Source organism: Phacochoerus africanus, chromosome 13 (assembly GCF_016906955.1).
Source record: "Phacochoerus africanus isolate WHEZ1 chromosome 13, ROS_Pafr_v1, whole genome shotgun sequence".
Lineage (NCBI taxonomy): Eukaryota > Metazoa > Chordata > Mammalia > Artiodactyla > Suidae > Phacochoerus > Phacochoerus africanus.
In genome coordinates, this window is record NC_062556.1 from 76,478,125 (window position 1) to 76,505,637 (window position 27,513).

General features: G+C 54.9%; 1 protein-coding gene across 1 annotated transcript in view; it reads right to left on the reverse strand.

The window, feature by feature from the left end:
- Nucleotides 1–450: 450 nt before the first annotated feature.
- The window catches only part of COL4A1 (collagen type IV alpha 1 chain), a 140,711-nt gene continuing 113,648 nt past the window's right edge, over nt 451–27,513 (reverse strand). The window contains exons 30-52 of the mRNA XM_047755982.1: nt 26,384–26,534; nt 26,038–26,151; nt 25,158–25,325; nt 24,960–25,049; nt 24,007–24,159; nt 23,758–23,856; nt 23,558–23,647; nt 22,369–22,508; nt 21,838–21,964; nt 21,667–21,747; nt 21,133–21,231; nt 19,966–20,016; nt 18,160–18,345; nt 17,347–17,480; nt 15,608–15,680; nt 14,772–14,843; nt 13,056–13,184; nt 12,190–12,288; nt 10,870–11,082; nt 9,614–9,791; nt 5,628–5,742; nt 3,492–3,664; nt 451–1,261 (exon numbers count right to left, since the gene is read on the reverse strand). Coding sequence (XP_047611938.1) covers nt 1,180–1,261; nt 3,492–3,664; nt 5,628–5,742; nt 9,614–9,791; nt 10,870–11,082; nt 12,190–12,288; nt 13,056–13,184; nt 14,772–14,843; nt 15,608–15,680; nt 17,347–17,480; nt 18,160–18,345; nt 19,966–20,016; nt 21,133–21,231; nt 21,667–21,747; nt 21,838–21,964; nt 22,369–22,508; nt 23,558–23,647; nt 23,758–23,856; nt 24,007–24,159; nt 24,960–25,049; nt 25,158–25,325; nt 26,038–26,151; nt 26,384–26,534 — 2,817 coding nt within the window. The 3' untranslated portion in view covers nt 451–1,179. The remainder of the gene's footprint in view (nt 1,262–3,491; nt 3,665–5,627; nt 5,743–9,613; nt 9,792–10,869; nt 11,083–12,189; nt 12,289–13,055; nt 13,185–14,771; nt 14,844–15,607; nt 15,681–17,346; nt 17,481–18,159; nt 18,346–19,965; nt 20,017–21,132; nt 21,232–21,666; nt 21,748–21,837; nt 21,965–22,368; nt 22,509–23,557; nt 23,648–23,757; nt 23,857–24,006; nt 24,160–24,959; nt 25,050–25,157; nt 25,326–26,037; nt 26,152–26,383; nt 26,535–27,513) is intronic.

The following is a 27,513-nucleotide window of genomic DNA, read 5'->3' on the forward strand; positions in this document are numbered from 1 at the left end:
TTTTGGAGACTTTTAGTGAAATGTCATTTCGGGCACGGTGGTCCAATCCTGCTCTCCTGCTGAAGTCTGAACACAGCTCACGAAAAACCAAGGAAGCCACCTGAATGTGCTTACAGGTCAAAAATACTGCTATTTTGATTCGACAGAGCTGTTTCTCCCGCCAGGCTGCAGAGTGAGGAATCCTAATCAAAGGAAGGCCTTTGAAGGTTGTTGCTTCTGAAGTCAAGTCATTCAGTTTGTGATTTAGTGTTTCAAACCCTGAAGATATTTAATACAGACTAAAAACGAGAAGCTCAGAGTACACGTTTCACCGCGACAGACGCCGTTCTCTGCGAACCCGGGTTTGGTTTTGGCAAGACACAACTTTGGGCTTGGAGGTGAGCCATGAAAACCGGTGTTTCACATTCACCACCCTAGCACTGAATCATCTGTTAAAGCACAGCCCAGGCGTTCAGAGGGAGAAACTGTAAGCTTTATTGGAACAGTGGCAATGAAACGAAAGCCTGACCTGCCTAGTTGCCGACATCTATATAAATTACTAAAATATATATATAATTCATTTCTGCCTACTTGGGGGACCATCTTTGTTCCACAGGAAATCCGTGATATTCTGCAAAAGCAGCTGCATAGTACCACACAGAGCAGAAAGACAGACGTTTCTCTCTGGGGGTCGGACGGCGGGGCTGGGGGCGCCAGACACCGCCGTCGCGTGACTGTGGCTGGTACAGACCAAGGGACCCGAACGGTGAAACGGCTACACAGTGATAGAAAGGGAGCGTTCAGCGGGGGTGGAAACGGGGCTGTGACGACACAGGCACGGACACGGGCGCTGGCCGGGGCGGCGGGCCCCGCGCCCTCCTGGCACCCTGTGGTTTGCTGATGAGCCTCACTTCACACATCAGTGCACTGGACTGTAGAACAGACAGATTTTTATTTCATCGCAAGTGCCATTCGGTGCGTCCCTGGGGACAGCTTAGCGTGGTCTCGCGTTCTCCTTCAGCAAGAAGAGGCCAACAAGCAGGGTGTGTTAGTTACGCGGATTTTCCTATAAGGCACCTTTATGGTTTCCCTACTGGACAGTGAGGTACACAGAGTCTACTTCTGGGGTTCGTTGCTGTTAGAGGAAGAAGGGAAGGGAAGGAGTAGCACCATGTTGTGACGTCGCCGAGGGCCGCCTCGTCATGTTCTCCGCATGCACACCTGGCAGCGACTGACGTGCGTGCGCAGCTCCCCGGCCTTCAAGGTGGACGGCGTGGGCTTCCTGAAACGCAGCACAGAAGCCAGCGGTCACGGCGCCGCTCCTCGGGAGGGCGGGACGGCCCCTCAGCCCTCCCCCGTCAGAGATCTCCAGGGGACCCGCCAGGGACCGGCATCACCCCGCCTCTGCGTGGGTACCACACTGGGAGCATCTTCCCCCGCTTCCGAACACCTGCGTGTCATCATCTGCATCCCGCCCCCGGCCAGGAGGCGGTGATGGGCCCAGAGCAGAAGGGCCAGAGCCACCCACCCACGTCTGCTGGACCCCGAAGTCTCAGCCACTCCCCACTGCGGGCCCTGCCTCTTCAAACTATGGGCTGACGTTCTGGCTTCTCTTCCCGACTTGGTTATAGACGCCCGGGACTGGGAAGAAGTGATTATTCCCTGCAACATTTTACTAAGTGCTCGTCAAATCAGGGTGGAACGCAGGAATGACCACCAGATGTGGAGTCATTAACCAGACCTCGAAGTACTTTCCTAACTTCTGAAAGACGCTCATGCAGGTTTGAGACATTTCATGTCCCAAACGCTTCCTTGATCCTAGAAATTCTACCTGCTCTAGGACCGTGGAAAAAAATGAAGTCTGAACTCAAATTAATAGTGATCCAATCTCTTAAAATTACAGTAGCCACAGAGTAAGAGTACCCTGTCCTAAAATTCTGGAGGCTTCCGATAGCAACTTGGGCGAAAATCCTAGTGCCTCCAAATTAATTATTTAAATTAAGGGGATCTCACCTAATTTTGTTTAAGAAGGCATTTTAATTAACTGTACCAGGCTGCTGGTTTAAAAAAAAAAAAAAATACCGTTGTTACCTATTAACCCTATACTGGGCAGCCCCAGGAGCAGGCGCTCACTTTGGTAGCTCATGTCAAAGTCTATCTGTAGAGTTGACGACCCGCTTGCAGTGGCCTAAAATGTCTCATATGAGCGACCAGCTAGGCACCTGGTACTTTCAGGATGCTTAAAAAAATTAGGAGTAGTGAGCGGGTGGCTTTCTTCTCATGATCCAAGCTAGAAAGTGACAGGGCCATAGCAGAGGTGCACGAAACTCTCTCCCCAAAGGAAAAGACAGAAAGGCTTCTCTCCAGGGCCGAGAAGCACTCCTTTCGGGGAATGAACAGTAAGTGGATTGTTCGGCTCCGTGGGCGCCCCACGTCCGCTCCAACAGCACTGCAGCCGGTACCAAGTACAGGACAGAGGATTCATTATAAGCTCCTGTCCACTGCAGACCGGGCCCGGCTCCAAACGAACTTCGGGGTCAGCGGTCACATGGGACCGTTGTCTGGAAGGTGAAATTTTGCTGATGGAAGAGACAGAAGAGCTCCTTCCATCCATTTCGGCTACGTTTGTGCTGGAATGGACCTTCGTGGTGCAGGCCTGAAACCCAGTCTCGCTCAGTCGCTGGGAACTCACAGAGCACGAACGGGCGACCCAGCGTTACACAAACACCGTGGAAACAGGACCTGCCCGATCTGCCTCTCCCTGCTCTTCAAGGTACCATGTCTGGAAATGCTCTGTGAAGGCCGTAGATGCTCTAAGGACCCCGTCGTGGATTTCACCTTGAAAAGGGAGGAAGGACCTCCTTCCTCTCATGGTTCTTCAGTCAATGAAAGAACTGAGCCTGTCACTTAAGCCTTTGAAAATGGTCCCCGGAGTTCCCGCTGTGGCACAACGGAATCGAAGGCATCTTGGGAGCGCTGGGACGCAGGTTCGATCCCCGATCTCACACCGGGGGTTAAGGATTCCCGAAGCTGTGGCTTAGGTCGCAACTGTGGCTCAGATCTGATCTCTGGCCTGGGAACTCCATGTGCCTCGGGGCGGCCGACAAAGAAAAAAATAAAACGAAAATGGTGTCCGTTACCTGCCCAAGCAGGTCAGAATCAAATACTCATTCCTGCACAAGCAGGAAGCCCTCCTGGGGACTGCTGCAGAACCAGCTCTGGGACTTTTTTTTTTTTTTTGGTCCTTTTTAGGGCTGCACCTGCGGCACATGGAGGTTCCCAGGCTAGGGGTCGAATGGGAGCTATTGCGGCTGGCCTCCACCACGGCCACAGCCACGCAGGATCCTTAACCCACTGAGCAAGGCCAGGGATCGAACCCTCAACCTCATGGCTCCTAGTCGGATTCATTTCCACTGCACCGCAAGGGGAACTCCCAGCTCTGGGACTTTGACCTGGAAGCTGTATCCCTCGCCCAAGAGTCCAAATAACCAGGGAGGGACAGCCCCACTCACTTGAACATCTCGCTCCGCTCTATGGTGGCGAGCCAGAAGCTGTAGGCGTTTGCATAGTAATTGCAGGTCCCGCGGCCATGGCACTCGATGAATGGGGCACTTCTGAACTCCTCCAGACAGGAGCCGGGGGACGCCAGGGCCTGGCCAGAACCTTCGGCACCGGCGCTGGTGTGCTGCGGAGAAACCCAGCCGTGAGCCAGAAGCTCCCTCCCGCCCTGGGGCGCCCCATTCCCAGGGAAGAGCTGGGTGCTCCCTCCAGGAGAGCCGCCCTCGCTGACTCCTGCGGTCACCAGGGAGCACCCTGGCACCCACACTGCCCCATGGCCTCAAGCTGGGCACCCCAGCGCCAGGGTCAGCCGACCTCTCCTCCGGCTTCACCGGCATCTCATCAAAGGCTGTCCTCACTCTGTTTTCTTTGGGGGACCCTGACGCCTCTTCCAACCTGGGGCAGGAGGCGACAGCCAAAAGGTGCAAACGATGTCACAACAGGTGGCACCTCGGACTGGCTCAACAGGATGATACGGGACAATCACAACCCTTTATTCACTATGCTGGGCGCTGCACAGACTTTCAGGAGGTAAAGAAAAACTATCCACTGTTTCCTCTAAAAAGAGAAAATGTAAACAGGAGAGAGAAGGAAAAGCAAGCGGCTATTGTGAGTGTCTGTCACACTGGGTTGAAGTAGGATCCTCCTGTCCTCAGAAACCCGCACGCGACAGCGGGAGCGACGTGCAGAGGGAAGATGTGACAGAACCTCTCCAGCACGGCCACTGCAGATGTGGGAAAGGCAAGTTCTGGACTTTCTGAGCCACAAGGGACCTCTGGGGACAAAGCTCAGGTCCTCGATTCCCACAGGGGGTCCCCAGGACCCCGGGACGCTCCGGATCGGGCTGTGATCACAGGCCCCAGGCAGAGCCGAGACGGCCACAGGGCTCCCCGGGGGGAGCGGGGCTGGGGGCCAGTTCTCCGGGACCCCATCGCTTCGCTTTGCTCTTGGTTCTGAGGAACTACAGGCAGTCGTTCAGACCTCTGTATGACAGCAGGATGAGGGGTGGGGAGGTGACACCGTGCTTCCCTGAGCTCTGTACTCCTTGGACCAGGGACGTCCTCTGCCAAACTAAGACTCCCTGCAGTATTTCTTATGATGACGGAGTCCATGGCCCAAAGTACCTTGGAGCCAAAGCCGTGCGCCCACAGCATTTCTCTGAACCATAGTTTTGAGCTTTTCGGCTTTCTCGGTGCACGGTCACAACGCAGTATTTAGCGTGATCAAAACTTGCTACATGTTTGTCGTTGCCGCAAGTTCTCTGGACCCGTTGAAGAGTCAAAGCACAGAGCCGTCGACCCAGGAACCCTCACGGTCAAACTGGGACACACACACAAGCGTCCGAAGAACTGCCTTCCTGGCAGCTTTTACGCGTGGAATAACGTGACGGCAGGAAAAACAGTTATGGGGCCTCTTTCGCTGCTGATGGAATTAAGGCTAATGACGCCCTGGGGCGCAAAGGTGCAAGCTGGCCGTACTGAGAGTGTGAAGGTGGGACTGGGCTTACAGTGGCGACCTGGAAACCGTCTGGGTGGGATCGTGTCCTGGGAGCAGGTCCAGGACGACCTGATCTTCCAAGTCCCGAGCTTTTATATCGTTAATCAATATTTTAAACTGAGGCGATGAAATCCACCAAGAAGCTCCAACGGGACCGTGAACAGGTACCGAGTTCCCTGCTCTAACCGGCTTCGGGGTGGGGGAGGGAGCACAGGGTCCAGCAGCCAGGGGACAGGACAGCAGGCGCACCGCGGGAGCAGGTGCATCCTCGGGCCCCGGACACTGGCGGGCGCCCCCCACCCTGCTCTCAGGCCTGTTTTGGGAAGTGTGTACCCCCAGGGGCACGACCCCCTCTTCTCCCAGGGAAGTTCTGACTTGAATCTCCTCAGGCCCAGCCCACTTGAATCTCATCCTGGAGCAGCCCCTCCCAGGAAGAGCAGGACTCTGGTGGCCGCTGGACCCCTGCTGTCCCCTCCCAAGGAGAAGGCCAGGCTCCTGGGGACACGTGGAGGGGGGGGGGGTCCCAGGAGAGAAGAGGCGGGGCCTTCGTAGGCGGCTCTTTCAGGACCCGTGGGCCTTCCCACAAGACTTACCATCACAAAGGAGTAGCCAATCCAGAGGGAGGACCAGCCGCTGGGGCACTGCGGGATCTGGATGGTCTGGCTGTGCACGGCCATCACCATGGCCGGCGCCTCGCACACCGCACACCTGGCGCACCAGAGCAGAGGCGTCAGCCCGCCTGCCCGCCCTCCCGCCACCATGCTCCGTCCCCACGCACTCCTTCAGACCCAGCGACACGGCTTACCAAGCGCATGAGGTGACGCCGCCCCTTCCCCACTGCCCGCTTGGACCCTGAGGCTTAGGGCCTTCTCACTGGTTTGATACGCCTGCCTCAGGATTAAAACAGCACACTCAGGAGCTCCCTGGTGGCTCAGCAGGTAAAGGGTCCAGCATTGTCACTGCTGGGGTACAGGCTCAATCCCTGGCCTGGGAGCTTCCTTCTGCTGGAAGTTTAGATATATTCAACCCCAAACCAGAGTCAGCTTGTCATTGAACCATCTGCTTTGTAGGAGGAAGGAACCCAGAAGCCACTGTAACAGCGACCATTTCCCAGGAGAGCGGGGCTTTTGTTTTCCCCCTGTGTATTTCAGCAGCTTCCAAAGTTTTGGCCGTGAGCCTGCACTTCAGCAGCCACAGTGTTGGCCGCTTAAGGAAAAGGAGATGGCGCCATCCAAGGGTCACCTCTTCCAGGACGCAGCAATTTGCTTTAGGCTCTGAATCAGCTTCAGAACCTAAAGAAGAACCTTGAGTGAATTGTCGTAACTCAGACAAGTACAGAGCCCGGGCCAGACGGCCCCCGAGCCTCCAGGGGCTCGTTCCAGACCAGAGAGGAGACCGTGCCCCGGGCTGGGGGGTCGGCCGGGCCACTGCCTCGGGAGGAAGGCCCACAGCACCTCCCTGGGGAAGGCTGCCTGGAGCTCAGCTGCCGGGGCCGCACCCAGATATGGGTCACAGCAACACACAGTGTACTGCCTCAGACCTGCTCCACGGCGGCCCTCGGATGGTGGGGTTGCATTTCGTTAAAAAAAAAATTAAATATGCCAGGAGCAAAACGATTACATTCAAGTCACAAGATGAACGGAGTGTTAATAATGCAGCTAAACGACTATAAATGGTGTTGATGATTACACGAGAGACGCGGGAGCATCTGCATGCAAATGGATGAGGCCTGGGAAGGGCCTGAATTAGTCATTAGGTTTCCTGTGGACTTTCCTTTGGACTCACACAAATGCAGATGAATGAAAGGCTCAGTTAAACAAGAGTCTGACATCGGCCCTCTCCACCTGCCACCATCTGCCCGCCAGACACAGAGCAGGGACACAGCCCGGAGGAAAGCGCTCTATGTCGCTTTCTCTGGGGGCGGGGGGGGGGGGTTTCAAGCCCCAACAGAGATGTGGCCTTGACCTTGTTTGCCGAGCATTCGCCAACAGAGAGTCACGGATAGCTTTAACGAGCTACGTGGTCCCTTAAAATTCATGGTCTAGCTCCCCATGCTACTTATGAAGCATCTGAGGCCCAGGTTAGTTGCATCAAAGGCGGATTAGAACACGCTTCCCCTTGCTCTCAACTCAGTGCTCTTTTCCCTGGAATAACAGATTCAACCATAATCAAACCATCTACAATGTCTGATGATACATGGCTGCAGAAAGTCAGAAAGTGCTTGGAAAATTTTGTCAGGATCACAGCAGAGAACTTGCGAGCTTTTCTGCTGAAGATGAACAAGTCTGTGGTATTAACTCCTTCTGAAATTAAGCTTTAGGACGTCCCCACAGGGAAAGCCTCAGAGAGAACCTGTGAGTCCCCAGAAGTCACCAGACACCACGAAGTGAAGGGAACATGGGGCCTGGGTGCTCAGACACCCAGAGAGACAGGCGGTGTGGCTGCAAAAGGGACTGTGAGGTGTGTGGGCAGCGGGCTTAAGGGACGCGGCTTCCGAGGTCTTTCCCCGCTGAGCATCCGTGGGTCTGTTAACAGGAAAACGTGAAAACCCCAAACCGGGCAGCGCTGGGGAGTTTCAACAACCCGTGGTAACAGGTCCACAGAGAAAAGCTAGTCTCGGACTCACGGCTTCTCCCGGACCGGTTTCTGGAATATCACAGACACGTCCCAGAGCCCGTGGCCCAACCACATCAAGATCCATGTCCGTTTTACCAGGAAAGCGACCAGGAGACAAAAACAAGTCATCATTTTCTACCTGTCATCCAAGGAAAGCTAACCAAAAACATAGAGGTGGTTAGTTTTCCTTCTCGTGCACCCGGCATGGTTGTGAGCCAGAAAAGTCTCAACGCAGAGCAGCCCCAGCCACCCCAACAGCCGTGGAGGCCGCCTGTGTTGTGAGGGCTGTTCTCTGGAAGTGACAAATGCCTTCTCCCATTTTAAGACCCAGAAGATGAGGTTTCTTCCACCTCGAAAGAAAGGGCAAAGAAAGCTGGCAGGAGAGACTGGGACGGAAGGCCATCAAAATCCTGATTTCTCAAGTAGGCACCTGCCAGCCTTTCTACTCTGGGTCTACATAGCACATCCTTCTAACAGGACCGATCTGCCAGGACCAGCCTTCCACGTGCAGAGCCACAGACCCCGTGACCAGCCAGTCGCCCCCTGAAGCAGGCGGTGACCGTCCAGTGATGGGCTGTCTCCGTGCGGGGCGCCAGGCTGCCCCGGAGCACCCGCCCCGTTCACGCCCTCTCCGACTGCACACGCGCCTCCGCCAGCATCTCTGCGTCTTTCCTCCTATTCAAAAGCTGCAATTTCTCCAAAGGAAACACGGGAAAGCTCACGCGCCTTCTCGCTCCCCTTCCTCAGCAAACCTGGCCTGCCTGGTCATCCTTTGTATCCTTTGTTATTTTCCCGTGTAAGAGTCAAATTCCAGAACTGGCTTCCGAGTCAAACGAATGCATTCGTTGGCCACTTTTTTCTTTTACGTCTGAGTGTAGCCGAGGAAGCAACTTTTCATTAGAGGGAGAGAAGCCGAGGCTGGACAACTGTGTACTTTTCAGAATAATCATCTCCACCTCGCGTCTGATTTCCCACCAGGCAGACCCTCAGGGACCTGAACACACGCTCCAGACATGACTTAGCGTGGAAAGCGCGTAGTTTGGGAAATCGCTCAAACATGTGATCTCGGTGGGTGGGCGAGCACCTAAGGGTACACAGGCTGGTGGGGCGGCGAGGGAGAGGAAACCCCAGCATGCACACGTCCGAATGCGAGGCACATCAGTACCGCCCTTTTCGGTGTAAGACACAGACGTGCAGTGTGTCTCCAGCATCACAATTTCCTGGAGACCACGTCTCACAACCACGGTGGAGTCCCTGCGTTAAGTGCCACTGACCTGTACACTTACCAAGGGTTGAGACGGTAAATGTTATGTGTATTTTACTACAATTAAAAGATAACGGGCGTTCCCTGGTGGCCTAAGGGTTAAGGATTCGGCATTGTCACCACCAGTGGCTCAGGTTTGGTCCCTGACCCAGGAACTTCCATGTGCCACGGGCTCAGCCACAAAAGAAAAAAAGGACTCAAAAAAATTTTTTGAGTTGCATGGGGGATGGGGTAATTAAAAAAATATATCTTAAAAGACGCCTTAGGGAGATAACATTCAGGAAAGAACAAAGCTGTGAAGCTGTACTAAACTTTTCCGGGACTCCAGCATCACTGCTGAGCTCATGGCGAGGAAGGTGGCCACCCCAGGGAGCCACCTCTTGTTCCAAAGCCTGGCGTGATCTCAGCAGGCGTTTGCTCTGACTGTTTTGGGCCACGCCAGGGGCATGTGGAAGTTCCCAGGCCAGGGAGCAGACCCTCGCCACAGCTGCTGCGGTGACAAGGACAGATCCTGCGCCAGTGGCGCCCCACGGGCGCTCCCTGCACTGATCTTTTGAAAGAGGATGCCGACTTCCCACCCAGTCGTCTGCGCGGCTGACTGCAGTCCCGACACTGGGGCATCGCGACCCGTAAGCGGAATGATGGGTGGACCGGGCGGGGAGAAAGGAAAAGACGGGGGCGCGCGCCGGGCGGGCTCACCTGCTGATGAAGGGCCTGATGCTGTCCCCGGTGATGGGCGCCATGGACATGGGCATGGGCTCGGGCGTCGACAGCCAGTACGAGTAGTCGTTCCGGGACGCGAAGTTGCAGACGTTGTTGATGTTGCAGAAGAGGAAGGGCATGGTGCTGAACTTGCGCAGGCAGCTGCCGGCCGTGCCTGGGGCGGAAGGACACCCGCTTTAGCGCTTCCAGTGCGCCTGCGCACGGCGCCCGGGCGAGCCGGCGGTAACGAGAGGCACAGGCTCCGCAACCACCGTCAGGGTGGCACTAAAAACGTTCTCAGTGACAAACAGAAAGGAGGAAAGAAATACGCCAGCTAGACTAGGGTGATTGGCAATGAGCATTAAACTAAAGGGAAACTATCAAGAATTAGCAAGACATTTTTTCGACCCCGTTTTCGGCACATGGGGTCGATTTGGGGCTGCAGCTGCCGGCCTGTACCAGAGCCACAGCAACGCCCATCCAAGCTGCATCTGCGACCTGCACCGCAGCTTGTGGCAACACCGGATCCTTAACCCACTAAGCGAAGCCAGGCAAACCGCATGGAGACTATGTTGGGTTCTTAACCGCCTGAGCCGCAGCGGGAGCTCCTAGCAGGACAGTTTGATGAAAGGAAACAAAACAGTTCATCGATGGAGAGACACCTCTTCCTGCAACTGGATTCTAGAAGGGATTTAAGGTGCAGCTCCGGGCACAACAGCTAGTAGTTCACTGGACAAGCTCCCGAACGAAATGCGGAGCCCTCGATACGTTCTCGACCCCAGTGACAGTCAGGGGTGTGGGACATTAACTCACAACTTGGTGGAGCACATCCGGAGGGGACTAAGAAAGGGACGGGCACACAGCCTCTGCTGATCTAAACGCTGAGGGCCCCAGACTGGAAGATGCAGAGGAATTCTGGGCCGGATGACATGACGTTTCTTAAAAGAGCAACAGTAAAGCGGCTCTGTCTTAAGACTCTTGGTGCAGTCTGCTAAGTGTGTACTCCGGACATCCTGACCCTACTTGATAACTGCAGGAAGACAGCACAAGTCTCACTGACTCAAATGTTTTCGGAGAGCCGGCCTTTACGTCTGCCTGGCTTCCCGTTAGTAATACGGTGGCTGCTGAATGAAGAGCCTGTTCAGTAAAGGGTGGCGGGAGTGAGGACCTCATCACGGACAAGGCCTGGGGGACACCCCGACTGCGGCACTGGGGCAGGACACAGCCCGCGCCCCGCCCCCCCCCAGCCTCACCCAAGTCCTGGCCGTGCGCCCGCTCGTTGCCCTGCACGTAGAGCAGAGAATAGCCATGGTAGAGGATCTTGGTGCCAGGAGGACACTGGGGGTCATCTGTGGTTTGACTGTGCCTGGTCACGAGGAAGCCGTGATCGACCGATGGGGTGCCCGGGGGTCCCATGGATCCTGGCAGCCCGTCAGGCCCGGGCGGACCCGGGAAGCCTCTGGGGCCTGGAAGACAGGACGGAAATGAGAGGCCCCAGCTACCAAGAGGCAAGACTCAGCGCGGCCGCCGCCTCCTTCCTGCTGTCTCGGCGTCTCTCCGCATCCCACCTGAGATGCTTTATAAGTTCTTGGCACAAAGCAGAGCCCAAAGCACTTAGTGCAGTGAATACACAGAATACGTGAGGAGACACCCACGAGCAAAGGCAGGAAATGACATGACCCCTCGCGTGGATTCACCTGGGGCGCCGCTGAGGGAGGATCATCATAGTCTTTAAACAACCTCCTTTTTTTTTTATCTTTTTAGGGCCGCACCCACAGCACATGGAAGTTCCCAGGCTAGGAGTCTAATCAGAGCTGCAGCTGCCAGCCTACACCACAGCCACAGCCACGCCAGATCTGAGCTGCGTCTGCGACCTACACCACAGCTCATGGCAACGCCAGATTCTTAAGCCACTGAGCGAGGCCAGGGATTGAACCCGCGTCCTCACGGATACCAGTTGGGCTCTTAGCCCTCTGAGCCACAATGGGAACTCCCTAAACAACCTCCTTTTAAGGCAGCGTCCTGTCCTTGGTGGCCCAAAGGTGCATATGGAAATGAGACGGGAAGAGGAAGCTCCATGCAGGCCGTCCTCCCCCATCCTGGGCGACCACGCTGCCTGCGGGGCTGCCCTGAGGCCATCTGCAGGGCTGGGCCCTCCGGCCACCTGGTCCCACCTTGACCTTTGGCATCTCGGTCATGCGGGAACATCTGAGTTCCCGCTTCTTGAGAAGCGGAAGGACTTTACTCCATGCTGGTCATTGGCCCTCTGGGCCCCAGGGCAGAAGTGTCTGCTGGCCCCGGCCCAGGGCTGAGATGGAGCCGGGAGGGCTGCTTCCCTCAGGAAACCACACAGGGCGGCCGCTACCAGCCTTCTTTCAATAATGGGGCTTTGACAGCCCCCGTCTCCGAAGAGAAGATAAGGACGGCGGCCCTCAGCTCTCCCCTGAGATGCCGTTCCTCCTAAGAACAGGCTTCCTGGGGAATCTGCGCGCCTCCGCATGCCCGGGCCTGAGGCTTCTAACCCGAAGATGCGGGATGCGGGTCATGAGCCTGGGCGGCCCCCGCACACCTACCAGGAGGTCCAAAGGGTCCCGTCTCTCCTTTCTGGCCAGGGGCACCGTCAAACCCGGGGATACCTGGTGGCCCAGGTAAGCCCACCGATCCCGTCACACCTAAGGGAGGAGAGAGAGGGTTTGCCATCTTGTCCTGGAGGGCAGGGGGCTGCACTGATTCTTTCCCTTTGGAAAGGTCCTCTTTGGCCGCCTGGGAGCAAAGCACTGGCTCCGACCGCAAGTGGGACAGCTCGCCGAGAGCCGGAAGAGGAGCCCGCACGCGGCAGAGGCCACGCCAAAGGGCTGTCCACACAGCGCGCCTCATCCCAAACTCGGTCCCCCCGGCTTCTCGCCGTACAGTTCGGGGAAAGGCCGTCCCGGGCTGGGGGGGGTCGGATGCGCTTCCATTTCCTCAGGAGTCTCCCTGCTCTGCCGCTTCCCAGCGTCTCAGGTGATGTCTGAGCGATAGATTTGCTGACACAGGTGTTGCTTTGTTTTGTTTTCACGTGCACAGGTCATTCCTAGGTGGTTTAAACTGAAGTTTTCCCTTCCACTCGGAATGTCTCGTTCTTCTTCATTTTCCATCCCGCCTCTCAACTGTAGCTTCTCTCTCCCCCCTCCTTGTTTCTCTCCGTGAACGTAGAGAGTTGCATTCCCCCAGCTTTTCCTGTATTTCTGATTTTTTCTCAGAGCCCTTCCCACACATCATGTGGCTCGGATGAACATTCAAGGGAGGGAAGGGAGTCACGCCCAGAGTCGATGCCCAGAGGCTGGTGTGAGACAGGAGGATCAAGAGGAAACCCACCAGTGCCAGCTCCCTCCTGACCCCAGGCTCCCCTCCCCACCCCCCGTCCCCTCCCCACGCTCCCCTCCCCCGTTATTCTTACCCTGCTGTCCTTTGGGGCCTGGAGGTCCCTGCAGCCCCTTCAGCCCTGCGGGGCCCTCAGGACCAGGGAGCCCTGGCTCCCCTTTGATGATGTCGTAGGGACCGGGGGGGCCAGGGGGGCCGGGGAGACCTGTGGGAAGCAGGGGGACACTGGTCGGTTTCCCGGTCTGCGCCTGGGGCAGAAACAGCCTTGACAGGAAACCCCATCCATCACGGCGCTTCTGTTACTGAACTTAGAATCCTGAATCCGCGGCCTGGCACAGGCATAGCGGTCTCTGTCCATGCCCTGCCCGACTCTCTGCCAGGCATCACCAGGGGCTCAGCCCCTCTCCTGGGGGCTCCTACTGCACAACAAGCAAGTTTTCTCTGGTCCTCTGCCGAGGACTGCCTCACTGCGCAAGGGGCACTGCCATGCCTTTGCTCGTGAGGAGCCCCCGTAACCCTCCGGAGCGCCAGGTCCTGAGATGCGAGCAGCAGCCCGCGGTGCCTGGGGCCTGGGGTCTCCCCCTCACCCCCCCTCACGGCTCCCCACGTCTGTTCTTCCCTAATGGTCCACTTCTCGGTGCGTCTGGTCGCTCACTCCCTCTCTGAAACGTGGTCTAGGAAACTAAACGCAGCCCTAAGAAGCATGTCTGCCCCCCCCCACCCAGAGACCAGGATGGGTGCAGACTCCACGGAGACCCAGAGCCACAGGGCACGTCTGGGTCCCCAAGGGGAGGGCACGGCAGACGCTGCCCTGGTCCTGCTTGTGCAAGACAGGTTTCATTCCTGACTAGTGTTTTTGCTTCGGGGCCAGGGATCAAACCCACACCACAGCAGTGACAGGGCTGGGTGCTTAACCACTAGGCCACCAGGGAACTCCTCATTCCTTATTTGTACAGCTGATTTCCATTCACCCTCAGAGCCTGTGAGATTTTGTGAATCTTGAGTCTCTCTCTTTTCTTTTTTCTTTTTTTTTTCTTTTTTTTTTTTTTTTTTTGTCTTTTGAGGGCTGCGCTTGTGGCGTGTTGAAGATCCCAGGCTTAGGAGTCCTCTCAGAGCTGCAGCTGCCAGCCTACACCACAGCCACAGCAACATGGGATCCAAGCCACATCTGCAACCTGCAGCACAGCTCATGGCATCGGCAGATCCTTAACCCACTGAGCGAGGCCAGGGATCGAACCGGCAACCTCCTGGATACGAGTCGGGTCTGTTGCCGCTGAACAATGATGGGAACTCCAGATCTTGAGTCTCCTCCCTCTCTGCTGCATTCACCGCGGGTAGAGAGATCTAACCAACCGGACTTTCAGGAGAGGTCTCTGATAAAAATCTCAGCTGAATGACCAAAAACAGGAACCCTGAGAAGCTGCTCAAGAATTCCACAAAAGGACAAAAAAAAAAAAAAAAAAGGAGTTCCCGTCGTGGCGCAGTGGTTAACGAATCCGACCAGGAACCATGAGGTTGCGGGTTCGGTCCCTGCCCTTGCTCAGTGGGTTGACGATCCGGCGTTGCCGTGAGCTGTGGTGTAGGTTGCAGACGCGGCTCGGATCCCGCGTTGCTGTGGCTCTGGCGTGGGCCGGTGGCTACAGCTCCGATTCAACCCCTAGCCTGGGAACCTCCATATGCCGCGGGAGCGGCCCAAGAAATAGCAACAACAACAACAATAACAACAACAACAACAAGACAAAAAAAAAAAAAAAGAATTCCAAGGGCCGTTTCTCACGATCCAGTTTCTTACCTTTAGTTCCGGGGAACCCTTGGTCTCCTTGGTCACCTTTCACTCCCTGGAGCCCAGGGAGGCCCTTCTGACCTGGAGGGAAGCAGAACACGGCCTGTGCCCAGAATCCCAAGAGATACGCGCGCGCCTGTGTGTGTGTGTAGATACACACAGGTATCTACACACACACACACACACACACACACACACACACACACCACATGTGCGCACACGTGTGTACATATACACACCTACATACATATATAACACGTACATGCATACACATACAGAGCAAACACGTTTCCAACTTATGCTTGTGGAAGAAAGAGCATGACTTGTGGGCAGCTACGTAAAATTTCTGATGAGACTCTGTTTAGAATCCAGAAGTCACATTTTTTTTCAAACATGCAGAAAACCATAAAAGGTCACAACCAGTAGGGGGTGCACGTGATTGTTTTTGGTCACGTTCCAGTTCAACGTGTCCCCAACTAGAACACAAGATGCCTGCAGGCTGAGAACTTGTTTTATTCACCTTTCGTGCATATGTACCTGATTCCACAGGGAAATCACACTGCCTGGAAGCTGGCAGGCACCCGGGAAACATTAATAAATTCATGACTGGCCCAAATCCGTGACTTTTTATCGAGATGCTTAGTAAGAAAATCGGAATGTCTCTATGCTACTGTGCACGGGGTTCCGCGGGGATCGGGGGCTGCTGCCCAGGGACGGCATTTTACTTTGAGGGCACTCCTTGTACTGCAGTCGTGCCAGGTCTACCCACGGGGAAGCCCTGGGGGCGGGGGCCCTGGTGGCAGGTGAATGAATGTGTCTGCAGGCAGCAGGTGCCTTGGTCTTACCTTGAAACCCTGGAACTCCTGGAGGTCCCATGTCACCCTTGGAGCCCGTGATTCCTGGAGAACCGCCAATCCCCTAGACACGCAAAGAGAACCTCAGTGGGAGTTACTCAGGAAGCTTAAGCCCCTCAAGAAACTGGCCACCAGCAAGCAGCAACAGCACCTCCGGGTTCTGAAAGTAGCCTTGGGCACGAATGGTGCCTTGTGGTCTCTTAAAGATGAAAAAAGAATGGCAGAAAGGCTGTATGTGCCCGCCTGAGTTAGGAAGCTGGAAGCCAACAGCTCACGTCGTTGCTCTGCCTCTTCTGATCTCCGTCTACGTGGTCAGTTCTGGCAGCGGGTGTTGAGGTCCCACCCCACGGCACGATGCCGCGAACAGAGTCAGAACTCCCACAGCACGATGCCGCGAACAGAGTCAGAACTCCCTAAGCACGATGCCGCGAACAGAGTCAGAACTCCCTAAACATTCGCCGGTCACATCTCAATGTATCAACACCAAAGAACACTTCTGGAAAACCTTCTTCCCAGCACTCAACCACAGGGATTTTTCTTTGGAATTAGCTTCATATCCTGTCTTACAAGTGCTTTTAAGTATGGAAAAAACACTAAAGATACCAAAGAAGGATCATTTTCCTTTATGATAAAGCATTATTCTTGTATTTAAAAATATCTTCTCTAAATATTTTAACATAGTTGTTCCTTTCTCAATATATAAAAGTTGTACCGCTTCACACATGTATTTGTTTCTTTGCTTTACCTTATTTTAAAAAGTTCCATAGCCAAAATAACATGAACAAATACATAAGTATATATGTATACATATAATGCATACACACTTATACATATGAATATGCACACATATGAATATATGTACTATACACATAATGCATATACAGTAACACGTATATATATGTATACATATAATGCACATACAGTAACACACATGAATATATACATATAACTCATATAGTTATACATATGTATACATATAATGCATACACAGTTATACATATGAACATATGTATTATACACATAATGCATATACAGTAACACATGTATTCATATGTATACATGTAATGCACATACAGTAACACATATATATACATATAATACATATAGTTATGCATGTGTATGTACATGTATATGCATAATGCACATATAGTTATACATATGAATATGTGTATTATACATATAATGCATATACAGTAACACACATGAATGTGTATGTATACACATAATGCGCAGATAGTAACACATGTATCCATATGTATACACGTAATGCACAGACAGAACACATGTATCCATATGTGTACACACAATGCACAGACAGTAACACACATGAACACATATGCAGAGCACGCACACACAGTATACACAGGTGTGTCTAGAGACAAGCGGACGCTGACTGGCGTTAGGAATGGAGAGCCTGTTCCTACGCTGCTGACGCTTACTTTGTGCATCAGTTGTAATCGGATTTTTAGACCCAGGCATCGAACCGTAATTCCCAGCAGGGGAACACCTCCCTTCGAAGGCTCTTGGAAAACTACCTTGTAAACACTGTCGTAATAATTGCCCACGGTGATGCCAGTAAAGACGGCTGATCGTTGGCAAGAGAGAAGGAACTGATTCAGACAGGATCTGGGAGTGTAACACACATGTAACACACACACACACACACACACACACGCAGGTATCGTTCTGTGATCCTTTTCAAAAACAAGACCCGCAAAGGGACAACTCACCGGCATGCCCTGGAATCCTGGGTCTCCCTTGGGCCCTGGAGCACCAGGAGCCCCCGGCCAGCCTGGGTTTCCCTTGTCACCTTTCAGTCCATCAAGTCCAGGGAGCCCTGGAGGCCCCATGGGTCCCGGAAGCCCTAATGGGGGACACAAAAGTCACACATTTGAGGTTAGAGGGTAGTTTTATGTACAAGTGTCATTAGGCTGTGGTTGTCACCACTGCCACCCGACTGTCTACTGCGTACATCGTATTTCCTGCCATCCACCTGTCCCAACTGTATACACCCTATCCACTGCCATCCACCTGTATACACCCTATCCACTGACACCCAGCCCTGCCCAACTGTATGCAGCAACATCATCTCAAGCAGCAGGAGCCCTGAAGCATCAAAGCAGGTAGAATCTTCTCAAAAGGCAGCAAACACTGTTGGAAACACCCCAGTCTCAGAGAGGAGGCCCTGTGGTCCCTGTGCTCAAGGGAGGCCCTGCTGCAGTGCAGCCATCCTGCTCATGGGGACAGGCGTGACAGAGGTCGTGCTGGCTTTATACAGCCACCACAGGTGGCATCCGTGCTCCAGCCCTTCTCAGCAACGTCCTCTCCTCTCTCCCTGTGACCTGTCATAGACAGTAAGTTCCCCGACAGCAGGGGCACAAGAAAAGGCCTGAGGCCCAACCAAGTAAGAGGGGCCCAGTGTCTTAAGCAGTTTCAAGCTGTAATAAAGGCTGCAAACCTCCAAATAAAAAGCTCATCCGCAAAGTGAATTAGTTAAAGGCATTTTACACCTGTGTGTGTCTGAGCCCAGCCGGCATCCGTACCTGGGAGCCCGGGTTGTCCCTGTGGACCCCGATCTCCTTTGGGTCCCTCCACGGCGTGGCCTGGAATCCCCGGCAATCCCGGCTGTCCCTGGGGCCCCGGAGGCCCCATGAATCCTTGCTCTCCTTTGGATCCAGGAATTCCTGGGCTCCCGGCTAAGCCTGGGAAGCCCACGTCACCCTTTGAACCTAGACAGGAAAGACAGTTTGAGATCATGGTGAAACGCAGGAAGACGAGAAACTCAGTGCATGGACAAGGACAGAGAAGCTTCCAGAAGGCTCCAGGAGGAGACTAAAGCTGGGTGCCCTTCCCTCGCCTCGTCATTGAATTACACGCTAGACTCCGCCATGGCCCGCCAGAAGAAGAGAAAGCTCAGGAGGCAAAGAACCTGTAATCCTGCTTCGCACTTTTCAAAGGAACTGTCCTGTGGCAAAGGCATTTGAAAGGATGTGTAGACATGCCTTCAAGCTGCCGCACTGAGGAAATTAAGGGCTTGTTCTATCAACACGTGAATAATAAACAAGCTGTTACATCCACGTACCATGGAACATGACTCAACAAGACAATGTATCGAACTGTGGATTTAAGCAACAGCACAGGTGACCCGCTCGGCATGCTGAGCCAGAGAAGTCACACTGAGAAGGACAGGCAGTAGAATGCCATTCATGTAAACTTCTAGAGCGTGCGAAGTAGTCTACAGGGCCAGAAAGCAGACCCATGGGTGCTTGGGGTGCGGGTGGGGCAGAGGGGAGGATGATGAAGCAGCTCAGAAGCCGTTTGGGTTGACAACGTGTCCCCAAGCTTGAATGTGCTGGTATCTTCATGGATGTGTACACATGGCACGACGTATCAAACTGGACACTTTAAATACGTGCCATTTACGGTATTTCAATGTTTCTTCACCCAAACTGTTCTTAACACCTTTTAAATTAAGACAGATAAATGGATCAAGAAGACGTGGTATATATACGCAGTGGAGTATTCCTCGGCCACCAAAAAGAACAAAATGATGCCATTACAGCAACATGGATGCAACTAGAGAATCACTCACCACGTGAAGCAAGTCAGAAGGAGAAAGAAAAACACCTTAAGAGATCACTTACACGCGGGGTCTAAAGTGTGGCGCGAGTGAACCTGTCTACACAACAGAAACCCGACTCACGCACGTGGAGAACAGACTTGTGGTTGCCAAGGGGGAGGGGGAGGCAGGGGGAGGGATGGGAGGGTGGGGTGAGCAGATGCGAATGATGACACTTAGACTGGAGAAGCAGGGAGGCCCCGCTGTGCCGCGCAGGGAACCATGTCCAGTCTCTTGAGACAGAACACGATGGAAGAGAGTATGAGAAAAAGAACGTATATGCATGTGTGTGACGGGTCACTCTGCTGTACAGCAGAAATGGGCACAACAGTGCAAATGTACATTAATAAACACAATTGTTTTTAAAAAAGAGCCTATAGAAAAAAAAAACAAACCTCATGTTTAGTTTTAAGCATATTATCCCAAACTTGCCAATAAAATGTCAAAATTCTAGGACTGTTTCAAGGCTGTTAAGGACCTGTGAGAAGGGAAGGAAACAGGAGCACCGCCCAGAAGGATGGCAGGGCCCTTCTAGTGACCCTCGCCCTTCTAGTGCAGCACCCGCCGTGACGTGTCACAGGCCAGTAGAGCGTGTCGATGTGACTGTCCCCAACCCAGAATCTATCAGCCACGTCCAAGCGCGTCCTTGCAGCTGCTCGCCCTGCTCCGCGGGCGCTCTGAGCATCAGCGGTTAGTTGAGGAAGAAGAAGACATTTAGCAAATGTGTTACCTTTCTCTCCTTTGGTCCCTGGAAACCCTGGGAATCCTCTTCCGGGCAGACCTGCAAGAAAGGTGAGAAGCCACGTTTATCTTCCTACAATGGCCGGGCTGCTGGCACAGCCCCGAGCAATATCCACGCTTTGCACCAATACCATATACAATCTGTGGAGCCCGTAGAAATTAGGAATTAGTTCATTGCACTTTGCCAGGAAAATGACATTGCTACAGTGGTGCTAAGATGCCCTTGACTGGAGGTAGCTAATTTAGTGCGTTCTCCAAGCACCTTCGAGCTGAGACCCGTTGCAGCATGTTGTAGAAATGAATGATCCGTACAGACAAGCACTTTTCCCCCTGACTCTCTGGAGCCTCACGAATTGGCTTTTCGCAGCGGACCAGCCGACTCTCGGCTGTTCTCAAAGGCGGTGCAGAGAGCCAGCGACATTTGGGGCTGCAGACACCAGCGAGGCCACAGATGGGAGGGAGGCAGGGGCTCCCGGGAGGATTGCCGGGGAAGCAGGCGTGGGGGCTTTTCTTGGGGATTCTTTTGTAAGACAGTGAATGTACGTGGTGTAAACTCAAGGCTCACAGAACGAAAGCGTGGACTTTTTTAGAAAGAGGCCAACACTAACGGCAAAGGACCCCGCACCTGCTCCGCCTAGCTCTCCCACTGCGCCACGCCCCGACCCGGGGTGACCTGTTCCGAACTGTGTGCGAGTCACCCTGTTGCTCTGTAAGAGCAACACCACGTGTGTGACTGTCACTGTCGGAGGCCACAAGGAGGCTTTCGCCCAAGAGGCTGTGCCCCCACCAGCGACAGGAGCAGATTCGGGGAGAGCACCTCTTCCCAGGACCAGTCCTCTCAAGGGGGAAAGGCCAGGCCGAGGAAGCAGGGGTCCGGGCTTTGGACACGTGTCTCCTTCTCTCTCCACGGGGAGCGCGGACCATTTCAAGGGCAGTGCTGGTGAGTATCCGTGGGCTCAATGAGCGGCTCCCTCCCCCTCTCCTCATGTAGTCCTGCCCCACGGGCTCCCACCCCCGCCGTTGGAACAGCTGTAAGGACGGACGCGGAGGGCTCCTTCACGGCCAGCTGTGGTCACGGGGCGTGGAATGCGAGCCACGGGGAGAGGGTTACCCCGGAGCAGGGTCTCACCCTAAAAGGGAAAGTGAGCCAACGCACCTGGTTCACCCTTCTCTCCTGCCGACCCTGGGATCCCGTCGCTGCCGGGCTCCCCCTTCTGGCCCGCGGGGCCCGTGGGGCCAGGCTTCCCAGGAAGACCTCAAAGGGAACGGTCACGTCAGTCACACATCGAGCCTCCCCCGGCGTCCTCATCCGCATGGAAGGTGTCCATGCACGACATCCTTCTAGGGGGCTCTCCCCCCACCCCTACACCCCGTGGCCCACTTCCACCACCCCTTCAGAAGGGACCTTCCTGGGCCAGCAACGCCACTGCACGCTGACCCCCAAGAGCTGGTGACAGCAGAGAGAAAGGACGTCTGTCTGCCATGCCAAACAAGAACGCCAGCTATAAACCAGTTCCAGTTCTAACTGGTGGTGGGACCCAGAAAAGACCCTAGAAGCCCCTCTAGACCCAGTTAATTCATCCGGAGATGGAGGCGGGAGCCCAGCTGGGGCCCCTGCGGTCAGCCGGCCCTGATGACCTTGGCCTCTTCCCCCCAAGTCCCCACCTGTGCCCTGAAAGCTGCCCCTTACCTGCTTCTCCTTTGCTGCCGGGGGCGCCATCCAGTCCCGGGAGCCCTTTGTCGCCTTTTTCTCCAGGCGACCCGGGGCTTCCTGAAGAAAAACAAAACCCCAGAGGGCCCGTGACTGTGCGTTTCTTTGCCGTCCTTGAATCCCAAGCTCAGGCGGAGGCTGGCCACCTACCTGGATAGCCTACAGTCCCAGGTGAGCCCTTGGGGCCCGGAGAACCGGGCAGCCCCGGGATCCCCGAGCTCCCCTTCTCTCCCTTCTCTCCAGGGCTTCCCGGGAAGCCCGCCAGGCCTTGGTCTCCCTGTGGGTGAAAATTAGGCCCGTTAATTTCATATCTGTCCCCGGACGTGCGTCCGGAGGGCTTTGTGCAGAGCGCCGGCGCAACGACTACCGCCTGGCAGAACCGCAGGCTCCCGGGGTCCTGGCGAAGAATCCCAGCCCATCCTGAGGACGGTGGAAAAGCCAGAAACTCAGAGTGGAAGAGCAGTTAGTTGCCTGTTCTGCTCCCCTCGTCCCCAGAGCTCCCCAAGTTCTCAGCAAGTCTCAGGTCTTCCTTGGGGAACAAGGGCGTGACTAGAACGGCAGGGGAGGCAACTGACAGTCAACTGTCAGTCACAGAACAGTTTCTGGGATGCTTAGAAACACCCTTCCAAAGCCTCTACACGCAGGTGGGGGGAGGGGCTTCCGCGCGCAGGACGCAGTTACCTTGTCGCCAGGCCTTCCTGGAATCCCGATGCCAGGTAGACCCGCCTGTCCTTTCTCTCCTTTTGCTCCCTTCTCTCCAGGTAAGCCGGGGACGCCCTGAGGGCCGGGGATGCCAGGCACACCTTTTTCTCCGGGGGTTCCTAGAAACACACCCAATTGAAAAGCCCATGCGCACTTAACAGGTGCTGATATTAAAAACAAAAATTCCCTCAAGGGCCAGCCAAGAATGCGGTGAAAGAACAGATATCCCCTCATTTCTCAAGCTCTTAAGTTGCCGAGGGGTGTCAGTCACCCAGACCAAAGCAGAACCACGCTAGGAAATATTCTTCCTGTCTTTTAAAGGCAACCACTTCCAAAGAAAAGAGAAATACACTAACCGCTTCGCAGCTGACTTTCCCCACACTGTAAAAGCGGCTTCTCTGTCCTTTATTCTCCAGGGAACTCTCATTATCTGAACAAATCGGAGGGGCTTGGGGCGGGCCATGGGGTACATGTACCTGCACCCGTGATGGATGTAGGCAGCCACACTGATTTGTACACAGATGCCAACAGCAGCTGGATGTTTACATTTCAAAGTGGCAGGCCACCTGCCAAAGACTAGGGAAGCAGTCAGCGAGCCAGGCTTGCTGTCCTGACTCCGCTCCAGGCAAGTCCCAGAAGCCCGAGCAACCAGACTGACCGTCCAGCGGCCCCAGCTCTCAGCCTCCGCCTCCTGCCTCCTGCCCCCTGTCCTGTCGCTGTGCAAATGCTGAAGGCACAGCACGGTAGCCAGCTCGGCACTGGCCCCGAGGAGCCCCCAGAATCCTTCTAAGCTAATTAATACAAAGGGCTTTGCAGGCATGAGCTTCTGGCAAAACTTACTGGAGATTAGTCATCTCCTCAAAGGCTCCACGTGGACGGGAGGTAACTGAAAGTTCATCGCATGCAGCCCAAGTTCTATTTTACTCAATTGCAAGGGGGGCAGTTTTCTCTCTCTCTCTTTTTTTTTTTTTTTTGATCAGTGGCCATCGGGTCAGCCAAATGCCACCCACCCCTAGACAAAGACCACACCAGACTGAAGACATGAGTTTGCATGGAAGACGCATCTGCATGGATGAGCCCCCCGTGCAGTGGACCCCTCACCCGCAAGCTCGCCCCCAGCACCACACACACAGGCACTGGAAAGAAGGCTCCCTTCCCCTTCACATACCTGGCAGGCCCATGCCACCAACCGATCCTTTGGGTCCAGGAAGTCCCGGAGCACCTGGGGTCCCACTTATGCCTGGGTCACCTTTAGGTCCTAGAATAAGAACGAGAAAGTCCTGACGGGTCAATGCCAATGAAAAGTGCCAGGTAACATGTCCCCCCACGAGCCCCTGCCGTGCTGGCACCTTGAACTCCCCTCCGTACCTGGATGCCCAGGGTGCCCTGCCTGGCCGTCCTTTCCGGGCACTCCTGGGGCTCCGGGGTCTCCCCGGGATCCTTTGTCACCGGTTGGGCCAGTCTGTCCTGCACATCACAGGGGAAAACAATGATGAACCACGTCTGCTTAAAACAAGGCAAAGCTGTGGAAGCTCAGGTGGGTCTGACATCCCGCGTCCAGAACGGCCAACCCCCGAGACGTCCCCCACCTCTGCAGGGGCCGCCGCCCCACGTCACCTTTCTCTCCTTGGTCTCCCTTCTGGCCCTTCATGCTGCCCATGTCCACTTTATCCATGGACCCCGGCTTGCCAGGGAGACCCACATCTCCCTTATCGCCCTTGAAGCCAGGGTCTCCCCTGGGTCCCGAGGAGCCTGGGAAGCCGTGGTCGCCTGTAGAAGAAGGAGGAGGCGCCTGGTGACACCTGGCCAAGCGCCCCAAGGCAGGGACAGGCGTGGCGTTCTTTCTGGCCAGGAGAAGCAACCGATAACTAAGGTATAAAGAACAAATAGCCTGTCCCCAGACGGCATCAGCGGCAAGTGTCCAAGTTACCTAGAAGGATGGGACACCAGGGAAGTGAACAACAAAGCCATTTTCTGGAACATGCGTTATGTGCTAGTATCTCCAACACGTGAGACCTCACTCGTCAGTTTAAATAATGTACATTTTCTCTCCTTCCGAAAAAACATCACGAAGCCTGTTCAAAGTGGCCCCTCAATTCCGTATGGAATATCAGAGTGGGCATTTTCCTGGGCAGCTACACAAACGACCATGTTTATGTCTCACACATTCAAAGTCAATTTCTTTTTTAAAAACGTTATTTTGGACCAATTTCAAATACCAAGATAAGAAATAAAAATGAAGACATAAATGCTCCCAGTTTGCTAATTTGACTCTAAGGACTCAGCTCCTGGAACCTGGCATAGCTGAAGACTTTATCATTTCTAAAAAAAGAAAAAGAAAAAAAAAAGAACCTCAACTGCGTCAATAAGGAAAACCCCCAAATCTGTGTTCTCTTCTATCCCCATAAACCATGAGTTCCTCCTGGAAGAGGGGCTTCCAGACCCTTGCTTCATCTTCTTCTCTCTTAGGCTTCTTGAAACGAAGTGTCATCTACAACTACTGGAGAATTTCCCACAAGACATCAGGGCACAGACACAAGTCGGGCTTCTCTGTAGTCACAGCTCCCTACCTTTTTCACCCGGCAGTCCTGGTGCACCGGCAGGTCCTGGTGAGCCGGGCTGTCCAGGGGTGCCCATGACACCCATCTCTCCCTTGGGACCTGTGGCCAGATGGGAAGATGGTGAGCGCCAATGGCAGACGCTGAGAGACAGTCAAGAACAAGACCAGGCGAGGCAGTGCCCAGCATCCACCCGGCTGGGTCATTTACCTGGAAACCCGGGCAGCCCGGGTGTGCCCTGCTGTCCAGGGAGGCCAGGCAGCCCTGACTGTCCCGTCAGGCCGGGGAGCCCCTGCACCCCCTTGTCTCCTTTTGGGCCCGGCATGTCCAGGCCTGGGAATCCCGGAAAGCCCTTCTCTCCTTTCACTCCAGGGGGTCCTGTGCGGGGAAGAGCAAGCAGGCATCAGCAAGGCGACAGGGTGTCTGCAGTGACAGTCCCCTGTTTAACCATCACTTCCTGCGGAAGGCGTGTGAGCACACTCACCTCGGGGGCTGGACGGCTCCCACCTTCTCAGACAGGGGTGTCTGAGGCAGTCGGTGGGGAAACAGCACCCTAAGACCAAGCCCCTCCTTCCTGCCGTCAGCAGTCAGCCGTGCCCACCCGGCCCCTCTAAACTACGACCAGCTTCTCCTCTGCGTTCCTCACTGAGCGTCCTGCCCCCTCCGGCACCACCATCTGACTTCTAGACGCCGTTAAAGGCCATGTAGCTCCCAGACACGGACTCATTTCATTGAAGTTACACCCGCATCTTATTAACCCTCCCACAGACGATGATAAGCTAAAGACAGCACCTTTGGGCACTAAATACAAAAGGCAGAGCGTGTTCGACAGGAAGGGGATGTCTTCGGCATGAGACCAGGCTCAGTGGGAGGAAAAGAGCCCCGGGACTTAGGTTTAAGCAAAAACACCCAAACCCACAACTACGAAACAGAATTCCCCCCCCCTTTTTTCTGTCTTTTCATCACGGTTTATCACAGAATTCTGAATATAGTTCCCTGTGCTGTTCGGGGGGCCTTGTTGTTTCCCCCCCCCAACTTATTCACGGATCAGGAGTCAGGGGAGGGACCACCCTAAAGACCGTGGTGTTACCTGATGATCCTGGGGGCCCCTGTCCTCCAGGGGGGCCCATGGCTCCAGGGGGCCCTATTCCGGGGACTCCCGGTGCTCCTTTGGGACCTTGCAATCCAGGAGGTCCTGGGTCACCTGGACAGAGAAGAAGTCGTGTGTATACCACCTGGGCACATAACAGGTGCCCACAGCACCCACCACCCACCCAAACAGTGTGCGACGGCCACAGAAAACTGGGAGCTAGAGCCATCTGGGATTTTCATCATTCATTCAACAAACATTTTCTAGGGTCTGATAGGGGCTCCAGGGACACAAAATGAACAGACCCCGCCCCTGCCGCCAGCTAGGTTTGCCTGTAAGAGGTTACCTCGGATTCCCTGAAGGCCTGGGGGGCCGATGGCGCCGTGCTCTCCAGGAACTCCTGGTCCCCCGACGTTTCCCTTCTCCCCAGGGGTTCCGGGGGTGCCGGGCAGCCCTGGCAGCCCTTTGAGTCCTGGCAGCCCGATTCCAGGCTCTCCCTGGAGACCCCAAGCACAGAGATCCAGTGACCCTCAGAGCCCGCGATGCGATCAGGCCAAGAGCGTCAGTGATAACTGATGCTGCAGGTGCATTTATAAGACGAGCATCCACCCTGCCCTCCAGGCTGTGACGCTTCTTCACACCCACGGCTTCCCTCAGTCTCTCTCCAGGACAAGGGGGGCTGATGTCTATCCTTTGCATTCCCCGAAGGCGGAAAGCCAAGCCCCGCCCCGACACCCGCCTATCCAGCTTGTCCCCTTTCAGAGGCAGGCGTTCCTCCCTCGGGGTCTGGGCCCCTCGACTCTGCTGCCCTATGTCTGCGAGGAGGTGACTCTCCATGGCGGGAACAATGCCCAGCGTGATTGGTGGCCGGCCAGCCATTACCTTGAGAGGTAGAAAGTTCCAGCATGGGAACTCGCTGCCTTTTTTGTTAAAGGAAGTCTTTCACGTCAAATTTAACTCACATTTAAAGCCATTTCATGAATCAAAGGGCTTCGACACATACAGATGATTTTTTAAAAGGCAGCATTTCGAGGGCCTGAAGAGGGGGCCTTCAAAACACCCCATTTAACACCCACAGGCCCATTGGAGCAGAAGATGGACACTATGTCACAGAGCACCCCCCCCGGCGTCCCCTGGAGGTGACACCTTCCAGGGAGGGCCCGGTGGGCGTGAGCGGGCCGCAGGGACTTCTCCGGAGACCTGGCCCTGTGCTGAAATTTGCAAACTGGAAGGAACCCCGTCCCAGGGGTTTTGAAAAAGCCCAAGATTTCAAAGTGTAAACCAAATCCTTGGTTCCAGGTCCACTGGGCGCTGACTAACTCTCGTCCACACGCTGCCACCGCTGCCTCCCTTTCTCACCAAGTGAGGTTCCTCAGGGGAAAGTGACGAAGTGTCTCGAAAAGACAGCCGTCCCAAGGCTTCCATTCACGCCAGCCACTTGGGGCGGGGACACCACAGGCCAGGCGCTTCTGGGAA